The following is a 25,360-nucleotide window of genomic DNA, read 5'->3' as shown; positions in this document are numbered from 1 at the left end:
TAATTAGTATTATATATCTAGTTGATTATTTATAATTAAGAAGTAAACAAGTTGTGTTTGTCTGCATTTAAAGGTGACAACGGGAGACTAACCTTAGGAATATTCGTTATGTGACATTTGTTTATACACAATGGCATGTTTTTTATGCATAGAATTTGGCATTAAGCATACATAATTGATTTACAATCCTCCCAAATGTTCTGTCGGGTCGGAGTGTGGGGAACCCTTAGGGTTAGAGTTCAGCCTTTTGGATGAATGATACTCTAAATATGATCATTGCGGTTGGTAGTCTAGGGGATGTTTAGTAAATAGTTGTTAGCTGATTGAGTTAGTGAGTTTGGTTAGTTGATAAAATTAGTTGGTTATAAAAAGATATTTGGTAAAATTAGTTGTTAACTGATAGCTGAATACATGCAAAATGACTTTCTCAAAAAGTTAATCAGAAACGCTTCTTTGAGTAGCTTTTTGAATTTTAGCATTGTGGAACAATAAGTTGTTACAAAAAAAAAAAAAAAAAAAAAAAAAATTATCAAACACTTATATTGAATGTTTGACCAAGTTAAACAGCTAATAGTAATTAAATAAGATAAAATTATTGTATGATAAACTAATTATTATATGTTACCAAACAGGCCCTAAGTGTTATTTGTTCTAGTCTGATCGTGTCATTAAATTGAGATTATATGATCCCTCTATCAGCAAAAAAAAATGAAATTGTAATATAAAAGATATCATCGAGCTCCCCGGGGTCCTCTCAAGCGCCGAGGGCTCGTAAAAGTATTCTTACAATATTTTCGGTAATATTAGTGGATGCTATTCGAACCATTATTGTTGTTGGGAAAGTCTCATTATTTATGAGAATATTGAGGGTGTGTTTGGTTCGCACATGTGAATCAAAATTGGAATGGAAATCAAATACTTGGTAATGGTAATGGATTTTTGTAAAAGTATTTTGCACATTTAGTAACGTAGTATGGTGGAATTGGAATGATTACCAATATTATTGTTTGGTTATGTATGATCCTATAATGGAAATAAAGGTTTAAAAATACAAGAACAAAAAATCAAGACAATTTATTCTATTATAAAGATATCCAAAGCACCAATATGAACCAAAATAAAAAATAAAAACAAAAATCTAAAAGCACTAATACAAACTTAAAAATCAAATTACCAATTAGGAGGGGAATAATAGAATGAAACCCTTATTTTATTAAGGAATGAGTTTTTTTTCTAATTAAGGGGTAATCAAATCTCATAGTAATGTTCTAGAAACCAGTCAACCAAACAATAACAACTTTGATTCTTATTCCTGATAGCTAAACGAGTAGTTATGCTGTGCATCCGTATGCACCATGCATGGTGCATATGGATGCAAAAACGACGTCGTTTTATTAAAAACGCGCGTCTCCCCTTAAAAAAAAAAAAAAATTCATGTTCGATTTCCAGCAACAACATTATGTTGTTCATTAATTCTGGAATTTTAGTTCATAGATTATGAAATTTTAATTCATTGATTCTGGAATTATAGTTCATCGATTCTGGAATTGTAGTTCATCGACTCTGAAATTTTAGTTCATAGATTCTGAAATTTTAGTTCATTCATTCTGGAATTTTTAGTTCATAGATTAGATTCTGGAATTTTAGTTCATCGATTATGGAATTATAGTTCATCGATTATGGAATTATAGTTCATCGATTCTGGAATTTTAGTTCATATGTTGTTGCTGAGAATCGAACCTGAATTTTTTTTTTTTTAAGGGGAGACGCGCGTTTTTAATAAAACGACGTCGTTTTTGCATCCGTATGCACCATGCATGGTGCATACGGATACACAGCATAATTTGCCATAGCTAAACCCATCAACCAAACACACCCTAAATATAATCTACAATAAATATGTAAAGAGAATTATAGTAAAAACCTCCCTCAAAAAGTAATCCATCTCATCCGCTAAATCATATTTGATTTATGGAAGAAAAGTCAGTAGCCGTTACCTAAATGTGCACTCTAGATGAAGTTCATTTTGTGATCCTAGCCCAGTAAAAGATCACTAAAAAGTAAATCAGCCTAGGTTGTCTGTAGTTAATCGGTTAAAATCAAGAAGACCAATAGACAACTCCGTGGAAAGTCAAACTTAAAACCTTGTGATTATTAAACCAAGGGTCGACCAACTTGGTTGGGGTTGCCACGTACGGGCAAAAAAGGCAAACTCTGGCATGGCTAGTGCGGGCGGCGCACTCACGGATCACCTTGGTACATGGGTTGTCGATTTCACCACAAAGATCGGTATTACGAATAGTTTCACCGCCGAACTCTGGGGTCTCAGAGAGGGCATACTTCTAGCCTTTAACCGGGGCCTCACAAATATCATCGCCGAGACTGATGCTGAAGCAATGGTTCACGCCCTTGGACATGAGACAGGAACCAATCCTGAAACAGACACTCTAATCTCTGACTGCAAGTCTCTTATGTCTCGGTTCCAAGTTTGCGAGCTCCAACACGTGCTGCTAGAGGGGAACAAGTGTGCCGATTTTCTCGCTAATATGGGTCAACTTTCTTCTTGGGGTACAACTATCCTTCCCCAACCTCCCAACGGTGTTCAAAGAATTCTGCAGTACGACGCTTTACAGGTGGCTTCCAGAAAGATTTCCTAGTTCTATTCTCGGGACCTTTCGATCCCTCCCTTTCACCAAAAAAAAAGAAAAAACTTGGTTGGGATTGCCACGTCATCTTGTATTATCATAAGAGCGTTTCATTTTCACCTTGAAAAGGTAGAACATGACTCTTATATTTAGAAGGTTACGAGTTTGATTTTTTTGCCAACACTTTTTTCGAACTCTACACTAATACTTTCATTAATTAATTAATTAGTTCTTTAAAGGTTGGGTAATTAAATATCAATACTTTAAATCAGTTCTAAGTCATTAGTTTTTAACGTTTTGAAAACATTGCACTTTAAGTCATCACAAGAATATAATAAAGTTCTTCGTCTCATCTTCTTGTAACGTGCCTAGGCTCCAGGAGTCCAGGCCAAAAAAAAAAAAGTTGAGTTATCGGTGTGTACAATATTATGAAAGTAATTGACTGTATTGAACTTTACAAATTACAGAATTCTTTGATTTTGTTTTTTCTTTTTTCTTTTTTTCTGGACCAAATAGCCATTGATTGTGACCCAAAAGGTCGAAAGCAATAATTAAGTTAATAGAGGATGATTCTTGTCAAACATCCTCTTAATTTAATTCATCGCACATAATTCTTAATACAATTTATTTCACTTGTGTAATTTATGTACTATTACACATGAGTAGAGTTTACTTTGTGCATACCTTCGAATAGCGGTCGTAAATTTCCCTCATCCCTCCAACGAGATTTGATACAAAATTATTGAGATAATATACCATCTCCGACTCTATCCGGATTTACATTTGATAATAGTTGGATTTTTTTTGTTTTTTTTTTTTTTGAAAACATAATAGTTGGATTTGTTCACAAATGAAGGATTTGGTTGGTTAATAACCTAGAAGATTTAAAATAATGTTGATTAGTATTGGATGCAGACTAATTCAAAATTTGGCATGAGTTGCGATTGTATAATTTTTTACTCTTATTTGAAGAATGCATTTCATTGTGGGACTAATCTGAATTTGATATAAGTCGCGCCTTACGAAATTGGACTCGGACTCCTTGCTCAAAAAATGCCTAACATGATCATGTGAAATTCAATTTTTTTAGAAATAAGGGTTAAATATGCCACTGAACTGCACACCAAAATGCAATTAGGTCATTGAACTCAAAAACAATGCAATTGGGTCCCTGAACTACACAAAATCATGCAATTAGGTCCAAAATGACTTGTTTACCTGAAATGCAGGTTACCAATTTTAAAAATAATTTATAAATATTTTTTAAAATAAAATAATTAATTAAAATTATATAATTAAAAAAAAAAAAAAAAAAAAAAAAAAAAAAAAAAACGAAAACTAAAACTGCCGGAGACGAATCGTCTCCGGCAGTCTTTCGTCTCCATGGCCGGAGACGAAAGCTTCGTCTCCGGCCATGGAGACGAAGAGCTTCGTCTCCCTGGCCTAGGAGACGAAGCTTCGTCTCCCTGGCCATGGAGACGAAGGCTTCGTTTCCATGGCCGGAGACGAAGCTTTCGTCTCCAGCCATGGAGACGAAGTTGCCGGAGACGATTCGTCTCCGGCAGTTCTAGTTTTTTTTTTTTTTTAAATTAATTATTTTATTTTAAATTATATTTAAAATTTATTTTTAAAATTTATAACCGCCACGTCAGCACAATTTCAGGTCAACAGGTCATTTTAGACCTAATTGCATGAGTTTGTGTAGTTTAGGGACCCAATTGCATTATTTTTGAATTCGATGGCCTAATTGCACTTTAGTGTGCAGTTCAGTGGCCTATTTGACCCTTATTCCATTTTTTTATGAAATAATGTCATCAATTCTCTCCAACTAAATTATAAAAATTTTCACTTTTCAAGTGATGAGAGAATCTGTCAATTACGATATAGTGATGGCATCCCAGTTATCATTCCAAATGGATGATCATATGTCAAATTCTAGTGGTGGGTGCTTTGATTCTTTGGACTAAAAATGTTTGAGAAAATATAGAACAGATACTACCTTATAAATGATCATGAGTATTTCAAACAACATAAAACATGTAATTCCACAACACATCTTTTAATGTTATTAATCACTCGATCAACTAATCGAAACATTTGTTGAACTCCCTAAAATTTTGTTACAAGCTTATGGCCCTTGTTTGGTAACATAGTTAATTTATCAGTTAATTTTAACTTATTTGACCACTATTAGCTGTTTGACTTGGTTAAATAGACAATATGAGTGTTTATTAATTAGCTTTTTGTAACAACTTATTGCTCCAAAAAGCTGCTCAAAGCATCTTTTTTTATCATTTTTTTGATAAAGTTTTGCATGTAATCAGCTATCAGCAAACAATTAAGGGTCTGTTTGGAAACCCGGAAAATGATTTCTGAAAATCATTTTCCGGGTTTTTGGTGTTTGGCTACATTGGAAAATGGCTGGTCAAAGGAAAATGAGGAGAAGTCAATGGAAAAGGAAGGCAATTTTCTGGAAAATGACTTCCCCTTTTTTTGGGGGGAAGTCATTTTCCATCTTCTAAACACACACACACAAACTCCCTTCAACAACACCATCCTTCAACAACATTCACTGGTTTCCCCAACTCAGGAGCCTTCCTCTCTCTGGTTTCCGCCGGGAACCTGAGATCTCTCTGGTTTCCGCCGGAAACCAAAGAGCTTTTCTCTAGTTTCCGCCGGAAACCAGAGAGCTTCTCTCTGGTTTCCGGCCGCGGAAACCAAAGAGGTTCTCTCTGGTTTCCGCCTTTCCGGCCGGAAGCCAGAGAGAACGGCGGAAACCTCTCTGGTTTCCGTCATTTTTTGTATTTTGTTTTTTTTTTTAAATAAATAATATTATTTAATTTTATAAATAAATATTATTATTTATAATATTTTATATATTTAAAACAAAATAATTAATTATATAAAATGTTTAATTATACAATTCTACATCATTTCTAGAAAATGAGCCAAACACCAAAATTCATTTTTTCATTTTGCAACCAAACACCGGAAAGGAAAATGACTTTTGAAAAATGACTTATTTTCCAAAAGTCATTTTCCCCCTTTCCAAACGGACCCTAATTTACCAAACATCTTTCTACAATCACTTAATACTATCAACTTGTCAAATTCACTAACTCAATCAATTAACAACTATTTACCAAACACACACACACACACACACACACACACACACACACACACACACACACACACACACACACACACACACACACACACACACACACACACACATATATATATATATATATATATATATATATATATTTATTTATTTATTTATTTATTTATTTATTTATTTATTTATTTAACCTTGCAAGTTGCAACTACATTAACCACCTAACTTACCAAATATCCCAATGCATTATTTCAGTTTTTGTCATTAATAAGTTCAAATTGACAAATTGACCTCCAACTATGGAAAACATTTTAGTTGCCACGGAAAACTAAAAATAGAAATTTTCAATTGTGTAAACATTAAACTTTTGTATATTTTTAAAAAAATTTAAAATGATAGATTTTAATAAATTTTTATTTATTTTCATAGAGTCGTTTTAAATTTTGTAAATTTTATAACACTTAATAAAAGTCTATATAAAAAATATTCATAAATTTTTATTAACTTTTTTATTTTAAAAAGTCTATAAAAATTATTAATTATTATCATTTATCATTTATCATTTTTTTACAGAACATGTTATAATATATCATAAATTTCTTCTTATTATATAGTTTCACCTACATCAACATTTCCAACGTTATTATGTTTATCTATAGTAAAAGCCAACAAGATAGTTTAAATAAAACATTTAAAAATATAATATTAATAATATATATATAAAAAGTTGCATCAGATATACAGTTAAGCATCAAGCGAAAGAGCTATTATTTGTAGACTACGAACAACAATTCGTTAATTGAATAGGTATTTATATGAATATTATGAAATATATAGTAAAATTTGATGAAAATTTTGTTTTGTTCATGTATTTGGGGAGAAAAAAGTTCATAAAGAAAGTTTAGAAGTTAGGGAGAAAATTTTGTAAAGATAATTTGGAAGTTAAGGATAAAAAGTTTGCAAAAAAAATCAAAATCAAAATCAAAATATACATACGAGCAATAATGAAATAAAAATAATTTGTAGAATTTGAGAGGACTATTGAATTAAACATCTGCAAACTTTTAAAATTTGTAAGAGTCTATAAAAGAGTCACCCCTAAAAATAATACACATTTAATTGTTGAAAGACCAAATCCGATCAATTTAAAACTTATGAACTAAAATAATAAAAATACAATATTTGGAAAACCAAAACTATAACTCTAGCTACTCAGTACACCTTCAAAGTTCGTTGAATGAATACAAATGAGTGATTTAAAGTAAACCAAAATCAAATAAATATTGTAATTATGAACAAATGAAAATTTAGTCAGACTAATGCAAGCTAGCATGTTCTGAACATGATGTAACAACAAGATTATGCGAATGGGATGATACAATACCACCCGACACCCAACCTAACTCAAAAACCTTTCACACAGCCATATATTCTACTAGCGTTTGTCAGCAAGCTAAGCAGCAGTTAAGAAAAGGAATCCAACAGATTCTTTCTTGCAGTCGTTGAGATTCCATTATCTATCTGTCAACTCCACACCAGCTTTAATTACAAGATTCATTTCCCAACTGGGACTGCAATCAAGCTTCTTCTCAGATACTCTGATAGCTTCTCACTGGCAGCACGCGCTCGATTCAGACACAGGAGGTAATCATCGACTGAAAGAAGAAACCAAAGATGACCGGGTGGGTTTAATCGTATGATGCTACATAAGAGATTAATGCGACAAGTGTATAGTGGCATGTATGTACCTTCCAATTTGCCATGCGTAACAGATGTTATAATCCCGCATTCCATAGGTTCACCTCCCGCCTGCAACGATTCTTTGGGGAGGGCCAAATGCGGGGAGTTTGGGAAAACCAGATATACAAATGCTTTCATTTTCTGCCATTTTAAAACGATCGAATGTTATGATCACAAAAAGCGATGAACCAAAATATAGCCTCATGAAATATCCAACCAACAATTGAAAAAAGAGAGCAATACACACAGCATCAAATCCATACGTTGGCCATATTTTTACCATCAAAAGTCAAGACAAACACTTTATTAACCAATATAACAGCCTAACAGACTTCAACGTGAAATGAGTAAAGGAGAATCTACCTGCTCTTCTAACTTGTCAGGGTCCAGCACAACATATTTACTCTCTGCCAGGCAGCAACAAATTGCAACTGCACAAATCCCATTGTCATACATTAGTTCCTCTCTCATATAAGTTTGCATATACTCCCTCCGTCTCATTTTGTGTCTATGGTTCGGCTAACGAGACTTGATTGAAGCTATTTTGAATTCAATTTTTCATAACATTAAGTATAGTATTAGTATATTATAAAATTTATATATTTAGAAACTACATTAAAAGTACTATAAAACACAAAAATTTAAATTTAAAAATTAATTAATAAATAAATAAATAAATAAGCAAAGAAGAAAGAGTTGGTTTGACCAATGAAGAAAAGGTAAAATGGGACAGAGGGAGAAATAATTAATCAAATAACTGAGTTAGGAAAGATGAGGTGGAATAGTAGTCGTAAATACCAGCAAGGTGCTTCAAAGGAATTCCAGCATCTACAAGAGCAGCACACGCAGCATTTATTGCACAGGGAAGAAGCTTAACAAAATCTCTATCAAGGAATTTTACTCATGAAGAAAATATAATGAAATCCAGGAAATTCAAGTAGCATGGTTTATACAATCAAATAAAAAATCCCCCCTCCGAATCATGAATTCTCGCGTAATAATAATATATAATAAAAAGGTTCCGGTCACAATGGATACAGCACCATCATCATTCACAACCTGCATCAAAAGACAAACACATGGTTGGAATTGAAAGAATATCATTGTAATAAGCATATTAAAAACCTCTAATTGTTTTCCTGCACAGCAGGTATGTGATGGTGAACATAAAAAGAAAATGTCAAATAACTGAATTAATAAGAAATAAACTATGGGAAGTATGAGGGGTTTAATACTGCTTAGCTTGCTGTCAAAGAGAAAATTAGAAGACCCAATACTCTACTAACAATTAGCAAAACTGCAAGGAAAAAATTTGACCATATTTATGCAGTTGAGTTCACCAATTGTGCAACACAAAAGTGGTAGATCATACAAATAAAATCTCAATTTTTTTTTTTAAATAGGTGGGTTATATTCATCATTGACAGAACTGTACATTAAATAGAAGTTCCTTTGGCATTGATTTCCACTTCAGTGTTTGAGCACCTCACCTGAATTATTACAGATGTTGTAGTATTTGGATGAACCGTCAAAAGGCAAATGCTTTGCAAAGTCCTCTTCACTATCATCTCACACTCCTTCTCCTGTTTACCTAGATGTAAACAATTTTTATCCAAAGGTGAAAGAAAGTAAAAGAAATGAGAAATCTATACACTAGTATTATAAAGACCAATGTGAACTCTAGTTTGCAATGCAAGCTCAGAAAATCTATACATCTGTATTCTAAATATTAATGTGTTTCCAGATTTCCAATATAATTTTAGATCAATTGATGTTTTTAATGATAAATTTTCACCTGCCATAAAAAATCTTAAATAAAAAAGTTTTAAAAGACAGGAAATGAAGAAACAGAAGAAATTGAGTTCGTTTAATGGAAGCAAACACCAAACACACAAAAATATTAGCCAATTCATATAAGTTATTTGCTCAAAGGAGACCTACTTATAGAATGATTAAATTTTAATATTAATATAGCTGGAGACAGTAAAGATTATCGTGGAAATATGGATTTCAATAAAATGGAAATCTATTAATTGAAAAAGAACTCTTTACTCAATAAAAAAAATGACAATGAATTGTAAGAAAGCAGTTAAATTTCAGTATGCTCACCAATCTGCCCCGTTTTGGGCTTCCAGATGACCTCGATGCAAGCCTTTTCAGGATTTTCATTCTTTTTCGTCCCAGCCTTGGGTCCATAAACTGCAGCCAGAACTTTTGTCTCTCCTAAAGCAGTCCAGTACAAAACAATTGAACTTATCAATTCCACATTAAACCCAACTAAAATAAACACCCATATGAACAGAGGAATCTTGTCAAGAACCCCCACACTCAAAGCATGCTCAGCCTTGCAGAAAATGGCCATCATGTTTGTGGCAAATGTTCATTGCAACCACACAAAATGTTCACCAGTTTAAAGTTCATAACATTTGATATTTAAAAATAAAACAATTGTATACCAAATACTGTCACTGTGTAAATAGTGCTCATCAAAAACTCAAATAGCTATGTGAATATGGGGTTCACTGTATACCAATTCATATAAATCACCCAGCAACCATTTTGAAGATGAACTCATGTTCACTCAGATTAAATCTACTCTAAACGCACAAATAACAGAGATACTGAGGAAGAGTATAAATCTGTAAGAAAATCAAATGCATTCCTTTTCTATTTTCACAGCTTCTTTAGAAGCACAGGTAAAAAAAAAATGCAAAATTCTGGAAAATAAAAATGAGGAGCACAAATCCATTAATTGCCGGAACTGCCCAGATATATAGAATTGATGGGGGGTTTGGCAAGAAATTAAGCTGAGAATTGGATGATGATTAAGAATCTCGGAGTAACTCGATCAGACAACCTGTATAATGGCTGCAAATTAGGAAACAGGGTTTGAAATATATACCTTGGGACCAACTGGCGGAGCCATGGGCACGGTTGAGGACGCCACGGGAGCAAGCCAGTGGCCTGAGCTGGTTCGCCGTTCGACCATCGCCTCTGTCTATCTCCATCACCAGAAGGTAGTGAAAGTGTGAAACTCTGAATTTCAGTGTTAATAGTTCGAGGTTTAGCTAGGGTTTAGTCAGAGCTCTGGACAACGGACAGGAGGGAAGAGTTTAAACAAAAGAGAAAAATAAAAAGAAAATCAAAATGTTAAATAGGCTTTATATATTGAGACATGTCAAATTAGGAAACAGGCTTTAAATATATATTTTTTCCGTATGACATATATATGATTTACGAAGGAGTTTTTTTTTTTTTTTTTTAAAGGAGGAACCTGTCTATATGTATATGCATATATATTTTCCAGTATGAAACAAAATAAAAAACCTGCGGCGGCGGCAGTAGTGGCGATGGTTGTCGTCGAAGGAAGACGACAGGCGCGGCGGCAGTAGTCGTCGATTGAGTAGGGAAATAATCAAGGGTTTTACTCTATATTGATTAGGGCCTGGGTTTTGTGCCATTTGGGCCAGATCAAGTTTTTATTTAAGAAGCTTTTATTATTTTGGGCCTATTTTATTGTTGGACTTAATTTTTGTGTTCATAATTCATTAAACAAAATGATGAATTATGAAACGTACGCAATTTATATCGTGCACCACGGTACACATAGTAATGTGCGCCCAGGCATAAAATGAATAATTTATATTGTGTATCGCGGCGCACATAGTAATGTGTATCCAAAGTCAAAACACGTGTGTTTCAATTGCTGACATCACTCCATACGTCCAAATGGCTCAGACTTCATTATGTGTATTCAGTTAAAAGTTTCTGTGAATTATGTTATGAGTTTCTGTGCATTCTGTTAAGAGTTTCTGTGTATTCAATTAAGAGTTTTTGTGTATAATGTATCATGTTAGATTATGTGTATTTAGTTATGAGTTTATGTGTATTCGAAATAGAGGATTTTTGTTCGGATAATGCATCAAAACGACGTCATTTTGGGTAGGGCGGGGCGCACAATGCGCCCTGGTGCACGATATAACAACAATTTATATCGTGCACCACGGCGCACATAGCAATGTGTGCCCAAGCAAAAACGAGCGTGTTTCAATGGCTGACGTAACTCCGTCCGTCCAAACGGCTCAAACCCCATTATGTGTATTCAGTTAAAAGTTTCTATGTATTGTGTTATGAGTTTCTGTGTATTCAGTTAAGAGTTTCTGTGTATTCAGTTAAGAGCTTCTATGTATTCAGTTAAGAGCTTCTGTGTATTATGTATCATGTTAGATGTTAGATTATGTGTATTCAGTTATGAGTTTATGTGCATTCTGTTATGAGTTTATGTATATTCAAAACAAAAGATTTTTTTTTTTTTGGACAATGCACCAAAATAACGTCATTTTGGGTAGGGCGACCGTGTGCACCATGCAAGGTGCACACGGTTCCAAATTCATAATTTCTATACTATAGATTTTTAATTTCTATACTGTAGATTCATAATTTCTAAACCTTAGATTCATAATTTAAATACAGTAGATTCATAATTTCTATACAGTAGATTCATAATTTCTATACTGTCGGATTCATAATATCTGTACTGTAGATTCATAATTTCTAAATTGTATAGTTATCAAATTATGAACATTAGTTCTGTGATTTGTGAATACAGAGTTCAACAATTGGAATGATTTTGCATTATTGGAATGATTTAGGTCATTATGGTATTAATATTTTTTGTATTTTTTTTATAATGGTACAATTGTACATTACTTCACAAATATTATACTATTTTTTTTATCGGACAAAATTGTTCTTACATCATTGCCAGACATGTGCGGCCTAACTACAAAGTTGTTGATTATAAATACAATTAAACATGGACTATAAAACGGTAGGATCATTTTCTAAATAATTGACAATGTTAATATCCTACTAACTCCAATTAAACAAGTTTACACATCAAAATTTTATCAATGCATGAAAATTTTTAAAGAAATTTGTAAGTTAATTTTTACTATATCATTATATTAATATCTATTGTAACCATATATTTTGAATTATTTATTATCATTCTCTATTGACAGCAATTCTCTTGGGCAAACTCTCAAAATAATTTGTCTCAACAAGGATGGGAAATTAAAAAAATCATTGATTTCATTATTGTTGATGAAAAGTATGTATGTCACTTTATTACTCTTATTAAATTAAATAAATTAGTAGCTACAACAAAAAATAATACATATGCATTTAATTAATTTAGAATTAGATGTCTATAATGCTTTATTTTAAAAAAAAAAAAAAACTTATTCATTATAAAAATAATTAAAAGAAATATAATTTCATTAGTTATATTATCTTTACAATTCAAAAATTCCTTACCTTCAAATTTATTAATTTATTATATTCACTACATTGTTCATTGTCTTCTTTTTACATTATCTTGTAACTAAATATCAAAGTTATAATACAAAACATGTTATAATATATTTATTTACCAAGTATTTTATACAAATATAATAAATATTAATATTTTGTTCAATACTTTCACATGATAACCTATGACACACTGCACATCTCACAACACATGAAACATGTAGGGGAAAAACTACCACTATTAAATATCAATAAGTGTTTGTAAGATAAAGAGTTGTATTACAACTAAAATCTCAGTCATATACAAAGCAAGGCAAATCTAAAACTTCCACACCATAATCTCATTGCATGATAAATCCCTCTATGCTGCCACTAGTAACTTAATTGCACATGACACACTACCAATAAAAATAAAATAAAAAGAGAGAGGACATGTACTGAAGATGAAAACAATAACAATGCTACTCAAAAGAGAATTAAGAAAAATTAGAGAAATTTAAACCAAAAGTAGTATTTATTTTGACTATCACTTTAGCATTATTACAAAGTTGCAAAAATTTATTTTAGTGACAATTATAATCAATCTCTCATATATTATCTTGCATTTATATACTTTAAATTATCGATTTAAATAAACAAATTCAACTTTTATTTACCTGGAAATAGCATGAACATCTCTTATATAATATTGCATTGATATACTTTGAAATACTTATTTAAAAATAATTATTGGGCATTATCTCATTCGCACAAAGCGCATAAAAAAACTAGTATAACTTTATAATTATGAACATATAGTTCAGTAATTATGAACATAGAACAGTGTGCACCATGCATGGTGCACATGGTTGCACAGCATAATTTGCCGTGAATTATTTGTTTGGCCTTGCCTAGCCCAATTCGGCCAACAATTAAAAAAAAAAAAAAGGCAAATTATATCGTGCACCGCGGTGCATAATTGATTATGTACCGCGCATCAAAACGACGTCGTTTTGTTTAATGAAAGGAAACAGCATCAGTTTCCCGTCGTTCCGCACCCTTTCACAAAAAGTAATTCTGTTATTCAATTTCATTTTGTATACACTGCAGTTTCAGTTCAACACAACTACAGTTTTATTTTGATTTAACTACAGTGTCATTTGTGTTGGGGGAAATTCGGATAGAATATGTCGTAGACCTGGGGCTACTGTTTTTTTATAGGCTGAGAATGGATGAATCCTGAAGGGATCGGTGACGTGTGCAAGACACTACCTTAAAAGCAAAAATTTCTCGGAGACGGTTGTAGTCTTACCGGTTGCTTTCGACCAGTTAACACCGAAGCTCAGGATTGCAGAAGAGAAGAAGAGAATTTGATGAGTGAATAAAACTGATGAGAAGCAGGGTATTTATAGTATTGAAAATACCCGCCCCTCCCCTCTCAGCCATTCATGGTCCACGATTTTAGGAAGAATTGTGGTGAAAATGCCCACAAGAATAGGAAGACTTGTTCCACCACAACTTAATATGTGGATGGTAGATTTCTACATGAAATCTACCTCTAAAAGGGAAAAAACTCGGAATTAAAATAAAAGCCCGAGTAAAACGCACACCACACCGCGACGCGCGTGCGAACCGAACCGTGCCGGGCGGGCGGCGGCGCGCGCGTGTGGGGTTCCCTTTCCTTCTCTCTCTACAATAGTTTAAGCCTTCCAAATGGGCTGGTATTAAAAAGGTGGGAATTAGTCCCTTATCCTTCCAATGTGGGACAAGAGTGTCTTCCTTCTACACACTTTAAACCACCATCTTGACTGTAATCTCCAACAATCCCCACACATTCAAGGTGGCAAGAAGAAGACGGAATTTCTGGCATGAGTGCTGATCTTAATGTCAGTGGTTGTACCTTGAACTGACACGTAGTGACTTGAGTAACTTTCTCCTTTGATAGTGAATTAGATCTTGAACTATCGAAAGAAGAGTTAGTTTCGAACTCAGTTCACACACCAGCAATCACCCTTTAAGAATATATAACTTGGTCTTTCTCGTAAGGTCAACTCTTTGACCTGAGACCTATCTCTGAATAGGTGTGTTTAGCTTCCAGGTTTATATAACCTCGAAGTTTGCTCACTGTATCGATATTAAGCCCATCTCCCTCGATGTTTCGAGGATGGCTCTTTTGTTTAGCCCCTTCATGAGAGGATCTGCAATGTTCTTTTCGGATTTCACATATTCTAGTGAAAGTACGCCACTTAGAATTAGTTGTCTCACAGACTCATGTCTGACTCTTATGTGTCTCCTCTTACCATTATAGGCACTATTTTTTGCTACGCATATCGCAGCTTGCGAGTCACAATGTATGGGCACTGACGGCGTAGAAGACCCCCGAAATGGCACGTCCGCCAGTAGGTTTCTAAGCCACTCAGCCTCTTGCCCTACTAGATCAAGAGCTATAAATTCAGCTTCCATCGTTGATCTGGCTATGCACGCCTGTTTCGTGGACTTCCACGATACTGCTGCTCCTCCCATGGTAAAAACATACCCGCTGGTGGAGCTCACCTCATCACTATCATTCACCCAATTCGCATCGCAATACCCCTCTAGGGACGCTGGGAAGCCAGAAAAGTGCAATCCCCAGTTCATCGTTCCCTTTAGATAGCGTAACACCCTCTTTAGTGCATTCCAATGGGTATCGCTGGGATTATGAGTGTATCGACTTAGTCGATTTACCGCAAGTGCAATATCAGGTCTGGTATAGTTCATTAAGAACATCAGACTCCCGATTATTTTCGCATATTCCTCTTGAGACACACTTGCCTCTATGTTTTTCGAGAGTTTTGCACTTGGGTCATATGGAGTTTGAGCAGGGTTCACTTCAAAACTGTTAAACTTCTTTAGCAGTTTCTCTGTGTAGTGACCCTGTGATAACTTGTAGTCATCTTTCTCTTTGATGACTTTCACTCCAAGTATCACATCAGCTTCGCCCATATCTTTCATATCAAACTTGTCACACAGAGACCTCTTTGTCTCTTTTATTGCATTTATATTTGAGCTAAAGATTAGCATATCATCTACATAAATGCAAATCAAGACAATGCTAGACTCAATCTCTTTTGAGTACAAACAAGCATCTAATCGGTTTACCGTGTATCCCAGATCTAACAGTGTTTTGTGGAACTTCTCGTACCACTGTTTGGGAGCTTGCTTTAACCCATATAGGGATTTTACTAGTCTACATACCTTCCCTTCTTGCCCGGGGTTGGCGCATCCAGGAGGTTGAGACATGTAAATTTCTTCTTCCAGGTCTCCATTTAGGAAAGCTGTTTTTACATCCATTTGATGGACCAGCCACTTGTGAGAAGACGCTAGAGCAAACAATATGCGTATTGTGGCTATTTTCGTTACAGGAGAATAGGTGCAGAAGTAGTCTTCACCAAACTTCTGTTTATATCCCTTAGCCACAAGTCTTGCTTTGAACCTTTCAATCGACCCGTCGGGTCTCATCTTCCTTTTGAAGATCCACTTACAGCCAATAGGTTTGGCTCCCTTCGGTAGGTCTACAACCTCCCAAGTGTGATTAGATTTGATTGAATCTAGCTCACTTTGTATTGCTTCTTTCCAGAAGACCGCATCGACTGAGCGCATAGCTGCCTCAAAGGATTTTGGTTCCTCCTCTAGAATTAACTGACACACAAACTGATCAGAAATTTCATTAATGTCATTTAGTTCAGAAATGTACGTAATGAAATCAGGCCCAAAACTTGTCTCAGTCCTTTTTCTCTTACTCCTTCTAGGTTCTTCTGACTCAAGTTCTGTTTCAGAAGTTGAAGGTAGTGAGGACGAGACTTTTTCATAGGTATTTGATCCACGTTTTAGTGGGAATATGTGTTCGAAGAACTCGGCCTCTCGTGCCTCGCACATAGAGTGGCCGTCTAGGTACATAAATCTATATGCAACGCTGTTTTCTGCATACCCCACAAATATTGCATCTGAGGTTTTAGGGCCAAGATTAGGTTTCTTGAAGTAAGGAAGACCTACCTTGGCCAGGCACCCCCACACTTTGAAGTATTTTAGATTGGGTGCGTAACCTTTCCATAGCTCATATGGAGTTTTTTCATAACCTTTGTGAGGTATCCTGTTGAGGACGTGATTAGCTGTTAATGCAGCTTCCCCCCACAAAGAGTTAGAAGCGCCTGCGCTTATTAGAAAAGCATTTATCATTTCCTTTAGGGTTCTATTTTTCCTTTCAGCCACACCATTTTGTTATGGTGTATAGGGTGATGTCACCTCATGGATGATTCCATGTTTTTCACAAAAGGTTTTGAGGGAGGTAGACTCATACTCTCCACCTCTGTCAGACCTAAGTCTTTTTATCTTTTTCTCTAACTGATTTTGTACTTCAGTTTTAAAGCTTACAAATTTTTGTTCTGCCTCATCTTTAGTTCTAAGCAGATATATCTTTGAAAAACGAGTGAAATCATCTATAAAGGATATATAATATCGCTTTCCCCCTTTTGTCTCAGTATTTTTAAAATCAGCTATGTCTGAGTGTATTAACTCTAGAGCACAAGTTGTATGATGCTTTGCAGTAATGAAAGGTTTTCTAGCTAGTTTAGCTTCAGCACATACTTCACATTGAGAAAGCGAATCACCTTGCACGTTTGAGAGCATATTCATGGTTTTTAATCTACTCATGCATTTGAGACCAACATGTCCTAATCTAGCATGCCATACATCAAAAGAAACAGCAATATACGCAGAACCGCCATTACGTGTGGCAAGATTATTCATGAAAGTTTCAAAGTTTGCAGAAGTGAATGCAATGAGGGGCAAAACAAACAGCCCCCCACGTAAATAAGCCTTCCCTAGGTACTCCCCTCTACGGGTCATGATCATTCTCTCGGATTCAAACACAAGTTTGATCCCGGCCCTAACCAACAAGGGCCCTGAGACCAAGTTCCTCCGCATAGTGGGGACATACAACACATTAGACAGAAACAGATACTTTGTGGAATTGAGTTTTATCTCTACTGTTCCTACTCCTCTTACCTCAGCAGTACTGTCGTTTCCCATATAGACTTGATCTCCTTGTCCTTGAGTGAAGGCACGAAACTCCTTGAACATGATCCTACTCGCATAGAAGTGACGAGTTGCTCCAGTGTCTATGATACATTCTTCCGTGCCAGTCACCACATTTTCTTCCAGCGTCACAACCGCTGCTATGACTTCAGTCTCTTCCACCACGTTTACTTGATGCTTGTTCTCTTGTTGGACATTCTTTTGGTCGTTTGCGCCCCATCGGCGATAGCACTGCGCCGCGCGATGACCGTTCTTCCCACAGACGTAACAAGGTCCTCATTTCCCTTTCTTCTGGTTGTTTTTGAACTTGTTATTATTGTTGGCTTTGACTCCTCTTTTCCAGCCTTTATTTTGTCCACCACTCCCAGTTCTGGACCTATCACCTTTAACATCACTGGATTCAACCATGTTAGCTTTTAACGTACCAGAATTAGAAACAGACCTTTGTTGATAGGCGTCTTCTATGTTGATGTGATTGACCATCTCTTCCCAGGAGTAATCCTTGGACTCATGTTTTACTTTGTTTTGAAACTCTCCCCAGGATTCTGGCAACTTCTGAAGTAAGGCATAGGTTTGTAGCACTTCACTTACCGGAATGAGTTCAGCTTCAAGGTCGGACACCAGATTCTCATATTCGTGCACTTGCTCGATCACTGGTTTCGTATCCACCATACGATAGTTGAGCTACCTCCCAACCGTGTACTTCCTCCGACCAGCATCATCAGCGCCATACTTCCTTTTGAGCATGTCCCAGAGCTCCTTTGCAGATTTGTATTTAGCATAGATGTCTAACAGGTTGTCATACATGTGATGCAGCAGAAGACCGCGAACCGTTTTGTTGTCCCGCTCGAACTTAGCCCGGATGTCTTGAGACTTGTCAGTTGTGACAGGTTCAGGTGTTACAGACGCAGGGGTTGAAGTGGAGTCGTCCTCTGTTTGAGGATTAGTGGAGTCAGCAGCTTTCGCTTGAGCAGGTTCAGGAACATACGTGAGAACGTATTCCAGTTCAGCAGATTCGATGTGTATGAGCATCTTGACTGCCCAACGACGATAGTTTAGGCCGTCAAGAGGTTGAAGCTTGGCAAGGTCAGATGCAGGCTTAGGTACGAAGCTCGACATGATATCCGAAAATAAAAATATAATTTTTGCTTTTAACTGTTGGGGAAAATTCGGATAGAATATGCCGTAGACCTGGGGCTACTGTTTTTTTATAGGCTGAGAATGGATGAATCCTGAAGGGATCGGTGACGTGTGCAAGACACTACCTTAAAAGCAAAAATTTCCCGGAGACGGTTGTAGTCTTACCGGTTGCTTTCGACCAGTTAACACCGAAGCTCAGGATTGCAAAAGAGAAGAAGAGAATTTGATGAGTGAATAGAACTGAGGAGAAGCAGGGTATTTATAGTATTGAAAATACCCGCCCCTCCCCTCTCAACCATTCATGCTCCACGATTTTAGGAAGAATTGTGGTGAAAATGCCCACAAGAATAGGAAGACTTGTTCCACCACAACTTAATGTGTGGATGGTAGATTTCTACATGAAATCTACCTCTAAAAGGGAAAAAACTCGGAATTAAAATTCCGTGACCACACCGCGACGCGCGGGGCGGGGCAGTGGCGCGTGCGTGTGGGGTTCCCTTTCCTTCTCTCTTTACAATAGTTTAAGCCTTCCAAATGGGTTGGTATTAAAAAGGTGGGAATTAGTCTCTTATCCTTCCAATGTGGGACAAGAGTGTCTTCCTTCTACACACTTTAAACCACCATCTTGAATGTAATCTCCAACAATTTGATATATGAATTTAAACTATAAGATTTCAGGTTTCAAAAAATTGATACAAAATGACATAAACTTAAAGTCATAATGTTCTATATTAATTTTCTGAGAAATAACACTGCAAAATATGAATATGCAACACAATTAATAATCATAAAATAATATGTTAGACTTTAAACTATAAGCTACTAAGTATTAAAAAAAAATAGATACAAAATGACAGAAACTTAAAATCATAATCTACTGATTTTTTTTTTCAACATTTAACACTGCAAAATATGAATAGGCAACACAATTAATAAGAAAAATATAGATTATGGTTACAAGGTGCACAATGGATTGCTGAAATCTACCACATGTGATGGTATTGAGAAATATAGATCACTCATTAAAATTGTGTAATGGTTACAAGGTTGGTTGATTATGTTTTGGAAGCTCAGATTATGTGTCGAACGAATGCAGGAACAAAGGTATTTTTAATTCCTCGAATGTCGTTAACACCTTATGATTCAAGATTGCCTTTCAAGTTCCAAAGAAAGCAATTTCTTTTGATGCTATCATATGTCATGATAATAAATAAAAGTCAATGGCAAACACTATCACACGTGGGATTATTTTTTAGAATGCCGGTCTTTAATCATGCTCAAATGTACATAGTAGTCTCAAGGGTAAGTAAATTAAGGAGATTAAAAATTTTGATATGTGGGGATATTGTACCATTTGTAAGTACGACTAAAAGTGTCATATACTGGGTATTGCTGAAAAGACTTTTGGTGGAAAGACAATAGTTTTGGGCGGCAATTTTAGACATATCCTACCTGTTATTCCGAAAGCAACAAGACCAGTAGTTGTCGGAGCAACTATTAATTCTTCATACCTGTGGACAAATTGCAAGGTATTAAGGCTCACAAAGAACTTGAAACTACGGACCTTAGCTTCAAAGGAAGATAGACAAACGATTGATTGGTTTTCAAAATGGATTACAGACATCGGAGATGAGATTGCAAGGGTTGTAAACGGCGGTTCATTTGAGATCGATATTCTGGCATGGTTTTTGTTGAAGTGTGGACATGATCCCATAGCAACTATAGTGGAAAGCACATTCCCAAGCTCGAGATATGACATGCTTGATGAGTCACAGCTAGAAGGCCAAGCAATTCTCTCCCTGACTTTAGATGTCGTTGATCAAATTAATCAGTACATGTGCGACATGAATACTGCAGAAGGACAAACATATTTAAGTTGTGACTCTTTGTGTAAGGGCAGAATCAGACAATGAAAATCTATCAGAAGTATACACTCCTGAATTCTTAAATAGTTCGAGATTGTCATATCTTCCTAATCATTCATTGACATTAAAGGTCAGTGCACCTGTTATGTTATTGCGAAACATAGTCCACTCTCTTAGTATTTGTAACGGGACGCGGCTCATCATCACAAGATTGACAGATCACATTGTCGAAGCAAGAAAGGTTATGGGACACATGAAAGAACCAAAGTTCTTATCCCCGATTATCTCTCACTCCTTCTGATACGAGATTGCCCTTCAAGTTCCAGTGTAAACAATTCCCGTTGATGCTTGCATATGGCATGACTATCAACAAAAGCCAAGGCCAAACACTAACTCACATTGGGTTATTGCTAAAAAAACCGGTATTTGATCACAGACAATTGTACGTGACTTTCTCCCGAGTCACCCATCCTGATAGCCTGAAGGTGTTAGCTCTAGACGAGGATGTACAGGATTGTGTCGCGACTATCAATTTCGTCTACAAAGAGGTTTTCAATAATGTGTAAATACAATCGTTGATGTTATGTTTTTTTTTTTTTTCCAAAATGACAAAATTGCTATATATCTAGACAAAAATATATCATCTATGCAAATGAATTAGGATAACAATTGATTACTATAACTAAGTTGCTAGAGAACAAGAACATTTGTCTAATTTATAAAAATCTTAAACAATGATATATAAAATCTTTAAAGTTACAGCACCGCATGTGTACATCTACACATTAGCTATTAATTTGAGCAATTATTTGATCGAATTCAAGCAATGATAGCATCAACAAACATAAACGATCCAGACCATATCTTCCAGTGCCAGTTTTTTTATTTTGGTGGCCCCGTTCTTGTAAAGAAATGAGGCCTTACAACCCTTTTACCTCTATCAAAAGTATAAAGACAATATTTACAACCAATACCGTAAAATATATGATTTTTCAATACAAAGAATAAAAATTCAAACAACTTTTTTATGGCCAGATTCATATTTTCTAATGTTGGGAGCCATAATATGAAAATATGCTACTCTAACAAAGAGGCAAGGAGCAAACATATTACACAGTTTACATTTATATAAAATTAAAAATTTAAAGTGAAAAAGAATTTAAACAACCTAATCGAAAAGCCCTTAATTTTTTGTTTATGTTCTTCGTCTACTACTGCCTACTGCCTTCAGATTGAAACAATGAAACACTGTGAGTCTAAGTCTATACTCTACATGCCTGCAAAAACTCAAAATAAATTTGATTAAAAAAACGCTGAATAAATTATTAAAAAAACGCAAAAAAAAAAAAAAAAACAAAAAAAAAAACAAAAAAACAAAACAAAACAAAAAAAAAACAAAAAAAAAAAAAAACGGTGGGTCTGACCTGCTGACCAGAAGACTCAAGGCAATAAAGGCAAAAAGCCAGAAACGCAGCAGGGCCGACTGTTCAAGGTAGATTGCCGAATGTCGATTTGCCGGAAATGCAACCATTTGCTAATCACCAAAATGATTAAATTATAATCGCTACTTTGCTACAATGCTATGGAGAAACGCAGAAGGTTCAAAGTACTGAAGTTGTGGACGATTCCATATTTCCGTAATTCCGCTCGTGAGGTTCGTCAGTGTCATTTCGTGGAGTGCGGAGTTGTGGACGTAGCGATTCACTAACTGAGAGACTGAGATGAATTGCAGATGTCGACTCACTGAAGAATACTAAGATGAATTGAACTCTTCTGAATTTCTGATTCCTTATTTCCTCTCAATCCTCCATATATTCATTTGCCAATCGCTAAAGGAGACAAATAATTGGAACAAACAACGGAAACTGGGGTATTGTAAATCTTTTTTTACGAAGAAACATTGGGAAACATCGCCACTTTTCTGCTTCCTCTCAATCTTTTTACGTTTAATTGTATTTTTTTTTAAATTTCTGAGGTATATTAGGTATACTGAGTCCTAAAAAATTGGGGGCCCTATAAAATTGGGGGCCCTGTGCGGTAGCCCAGCTTGCACAGCCTCAAATCTGGCCCTGATATCTTCAATTGCACTATATAATATTTGATGTTATAATTTAAATAATTGTATAAAGACTCAAATATTTTTAATATATTATAACAAATACATTTCGTGCATCGCACGAGTGAAAATCCTAGTATATTGTAAACAATATTTGGTAAAATTATTAAAATCTCCCAAAGACATTGATCTAGTAGATGAACAATTTACTTAAAATTTACTTTTTAGAACAAAGTATGAGTTCGATTTCTGATACGAACATTGGAGATTTTGATTTGAGTTGGTTCCTGTGAAATCGAGAAACTAGGATTATTAAAAAAGAAAAAATTACTATTTTGATCTCTCAATTATTTCATAACTGTCAATGTATTCCCTAGTTTTCAATTTTAACTAAGTTGATCCTTTAAATGTTTAAAATTTCGTCAATTAAACCTTCCGAGTTACCAAAATGGTGAGTTCTACATTTTTAAAATTTTGTCAATTTGATACTCAAAGAGTTTAATTAACAAAATTTTAAATAATTCGATGATTAAATTAGTTGAAATTGAAAACTAAAAACTACATTAATAGTTGAAAAACAATTGAAGGATAAAATGACGATTAAAAAAACAAAAACAAAAACAAAAATAAAAAACAAAAAACAAAAAAAAACAAAAAAACAAAAAAAAAAAACAAAAAAACAAAAAAACAAAAACAAAAAAACTTAATGGGTGGCATACCTTGTTTGGTCCAACACACATAACACTTACCTTGGGTGGTTCAAATTAAACAGCGATGGAGCTGTTAAAAAAAGGATCGAGTCTGGCTTCAGCTGTTGGTTTGGTTCGGGAGTCGACTGGGAAAATGGTGTGGGGGTTTATGGTTAAGATTGGCGTCCCAACTAGTTTTGAAGCTTAAGAGAGGGTCTACAACTTTGTTTTGAAAAAGGATTCCAGAGAATTATGGTATAGATGGACTCCAAATTAGTGGTTGATTTGTTGCGAGAAGACAAGGAGGTAAATCATGTCGGCAGTACTCGATTTCTTGGCTGAATGCATTAACATGGCGAACAAATTCGATGGAATCTCGTTCAATCAGATTTTCAAGGAAGGAAATCGATGTGTCGACTTTTTGGCGAATATGATTCAAAGTAAAGATTGGGGCACTTAGGTCTTCAATGATGCTCCGGAAGGCCTAGCTAGTTAGCTTTCTCATCCGTGACGTGGGTGGTGCTTGTATCCGTAGAATTAGATAATCTTGAGACTTAGCCTCTCTTTCTTTAAAAAAAAAACACTTTCCTAGGAATTATGTTGCATTTAATGTCTTGAGTAAGTATACGTGCATAGGTGCATTGAATGCGATCCGTGAAGCCCCACCGACAATGGGGTTCAATGAGAATATGAGATCAGCTAATTTCGCGGCCAGCGGCGGCCGCAGCCCAACATACCTTTTAGTATCGTTTTTTTAAATTTTATATACTAAATTATTATCAACAAATGCCATACAAAATTTGACAACATAATATATTATGGAGTAGAGACAAATATGCAACAATCAAGTAACACATTAATATGTAATAATTAATAAGTGCTAAATAAATTAAAATTTCTTTTTATAAGTAGTAACTAAATTGCTGAAACAGTTCCGATATATAATTTGCTAAAATAAATTCATAAAATATATTTATGTTCATTTCGATAATATTGTATGTGGAATGTAAATGAGTCAAGCTAAATTCGAATCTAGAGTAACTCGAGTTCAAATTCAAAATAGTTATAGTTGGTGGTTTGTATTTGAGCTCAATTTTGATCAAATTTAAAATTTTAGGCTTGAGTGTAACTCGAGATCATCTACTATCCAGAGGTAATAGATTAATAGGCCACTTTCACTAGAAGTCGAACTTGAAATCTTATAGTTACTTTACTCCTTAATTTTTATAAGGATCAAGTTTAGTTTGATTGATTCGAATTAGTTCAATTGAGCTTGAGTTTGATATATATATATATATATATATATATATATATATACATATATATATATATATATATATGGCACAAGTGTATAGGCCCATCTACTATTGCAAAGTGTTCAATTCTCACCATGAACTAAATTAAGTGTCAAATAAGTCTATTTACCAGCTAAATTTGTTCAATTGACATTTTTTACAGGTTACCAACAGGTTGCCTATTAATTATTAAAATAAATAATTAAAAATTAAACAATTTTTTTTTTAAAAAAAAAAAGAAAGAACAGCCACCGGCTGTCCGGAGAGGACAGCCGGTGGCTGTTCTCTTTCTATTTTTTTTTTAATTTTTTTTAATTATTTATTTTTTTAAAAAAATTAATTATTTATTTTAATAATTAAATAGGCAACTTGTTGGTAACCTGTAAAAAATATCAATTGAATGAATTTAGCTGGTAGATAAACTTATTTGACACTTAATTTAGT

General features: G+C 34.7%; 2 protein-coding genes across 3 annotated transcripts; one reads left to right on the top strand and one right to left on the bottom strand.

The window, feature by feature from the left end:
• Nucleotides 1-7,007: 7,007 nt before the first annotated feature.
• LOC109179733 (exosome complex exonuclease RRP46 homolog) lies at nt 7,008-10,872 on the bottom strand. Of its 2 annotated transcripts, XM_019329224.1 has the most exons (9): nt 10,834-10,872; nt 10,409-10,593; nt 9,616-9,729; nt 8,997-9,097; nt 8,545-8,565; nt 8,305-8,377; nt 7,870-7,937; nt 7,515-7,647; nt 7,008-7,421 (listed from the first exon to the last, which is right to left on the bottom strand). In XM_019329224.1, exons 2-9 carry the CDS (start codon nt 10,512-10,514, stop codon nt 7,321-7,323), a joined length of 717 nt encoding a protein of 238 aa, XP_019184769.1. In that variant the 5' UTR covers nt 10,515-10,593; nt 10,834-10,872; the 3' UTR covers nt 7,008-7,320. The 2 variants fall into 2 exon arrangements, with proteins under 2 accessions (XP_019184769.1, XP_019184768.1); XM_019329223.1 differs by lacking the exon at nt 10,834-10,872 and having other exon boundaries at nt 10,409-10,643.
• Nucleotides 10,873-20,268: 9,396 nt separating this feature from the next.
• Nucleotides 20,269-20,924, top strand: LOC109179843. Its single transcript, XM_019329321.1, has 2 exons — nt 20,269-20,313; nt 20,412-20,924. Exons 1-2 carry the CDS (start codon nt 20,269-20,271, stop codon nt 20,922-20,924), a joined length of 558 nt encoding a protein of 185 aa, XP_019184866.1.
• Nucleotides 20,925-25,360: the final 4,436 nt, after the last annotated feature.

The sequence above is a fragment of the Ipomoea nil genome, unplaced genomic scaffold, assembly GCF_001879475.1.
Source record: "Ipomoea nil cultivar Tokyo-kokei standard unplaced genomic scaffold, Asagao_1.1 scaffold0980, whole genome shotgun sequence".
NCBI classification, from domain to species: Eukaryota; Viridiplantae; Streptophyta; class Magnoliopsida; order Solanales; family Convolvulaceae; genus Ipomoea; species Ipomoea nil.
This window is presented reverse-complemented; position numbering and strand designations above follow the sequence as displayed.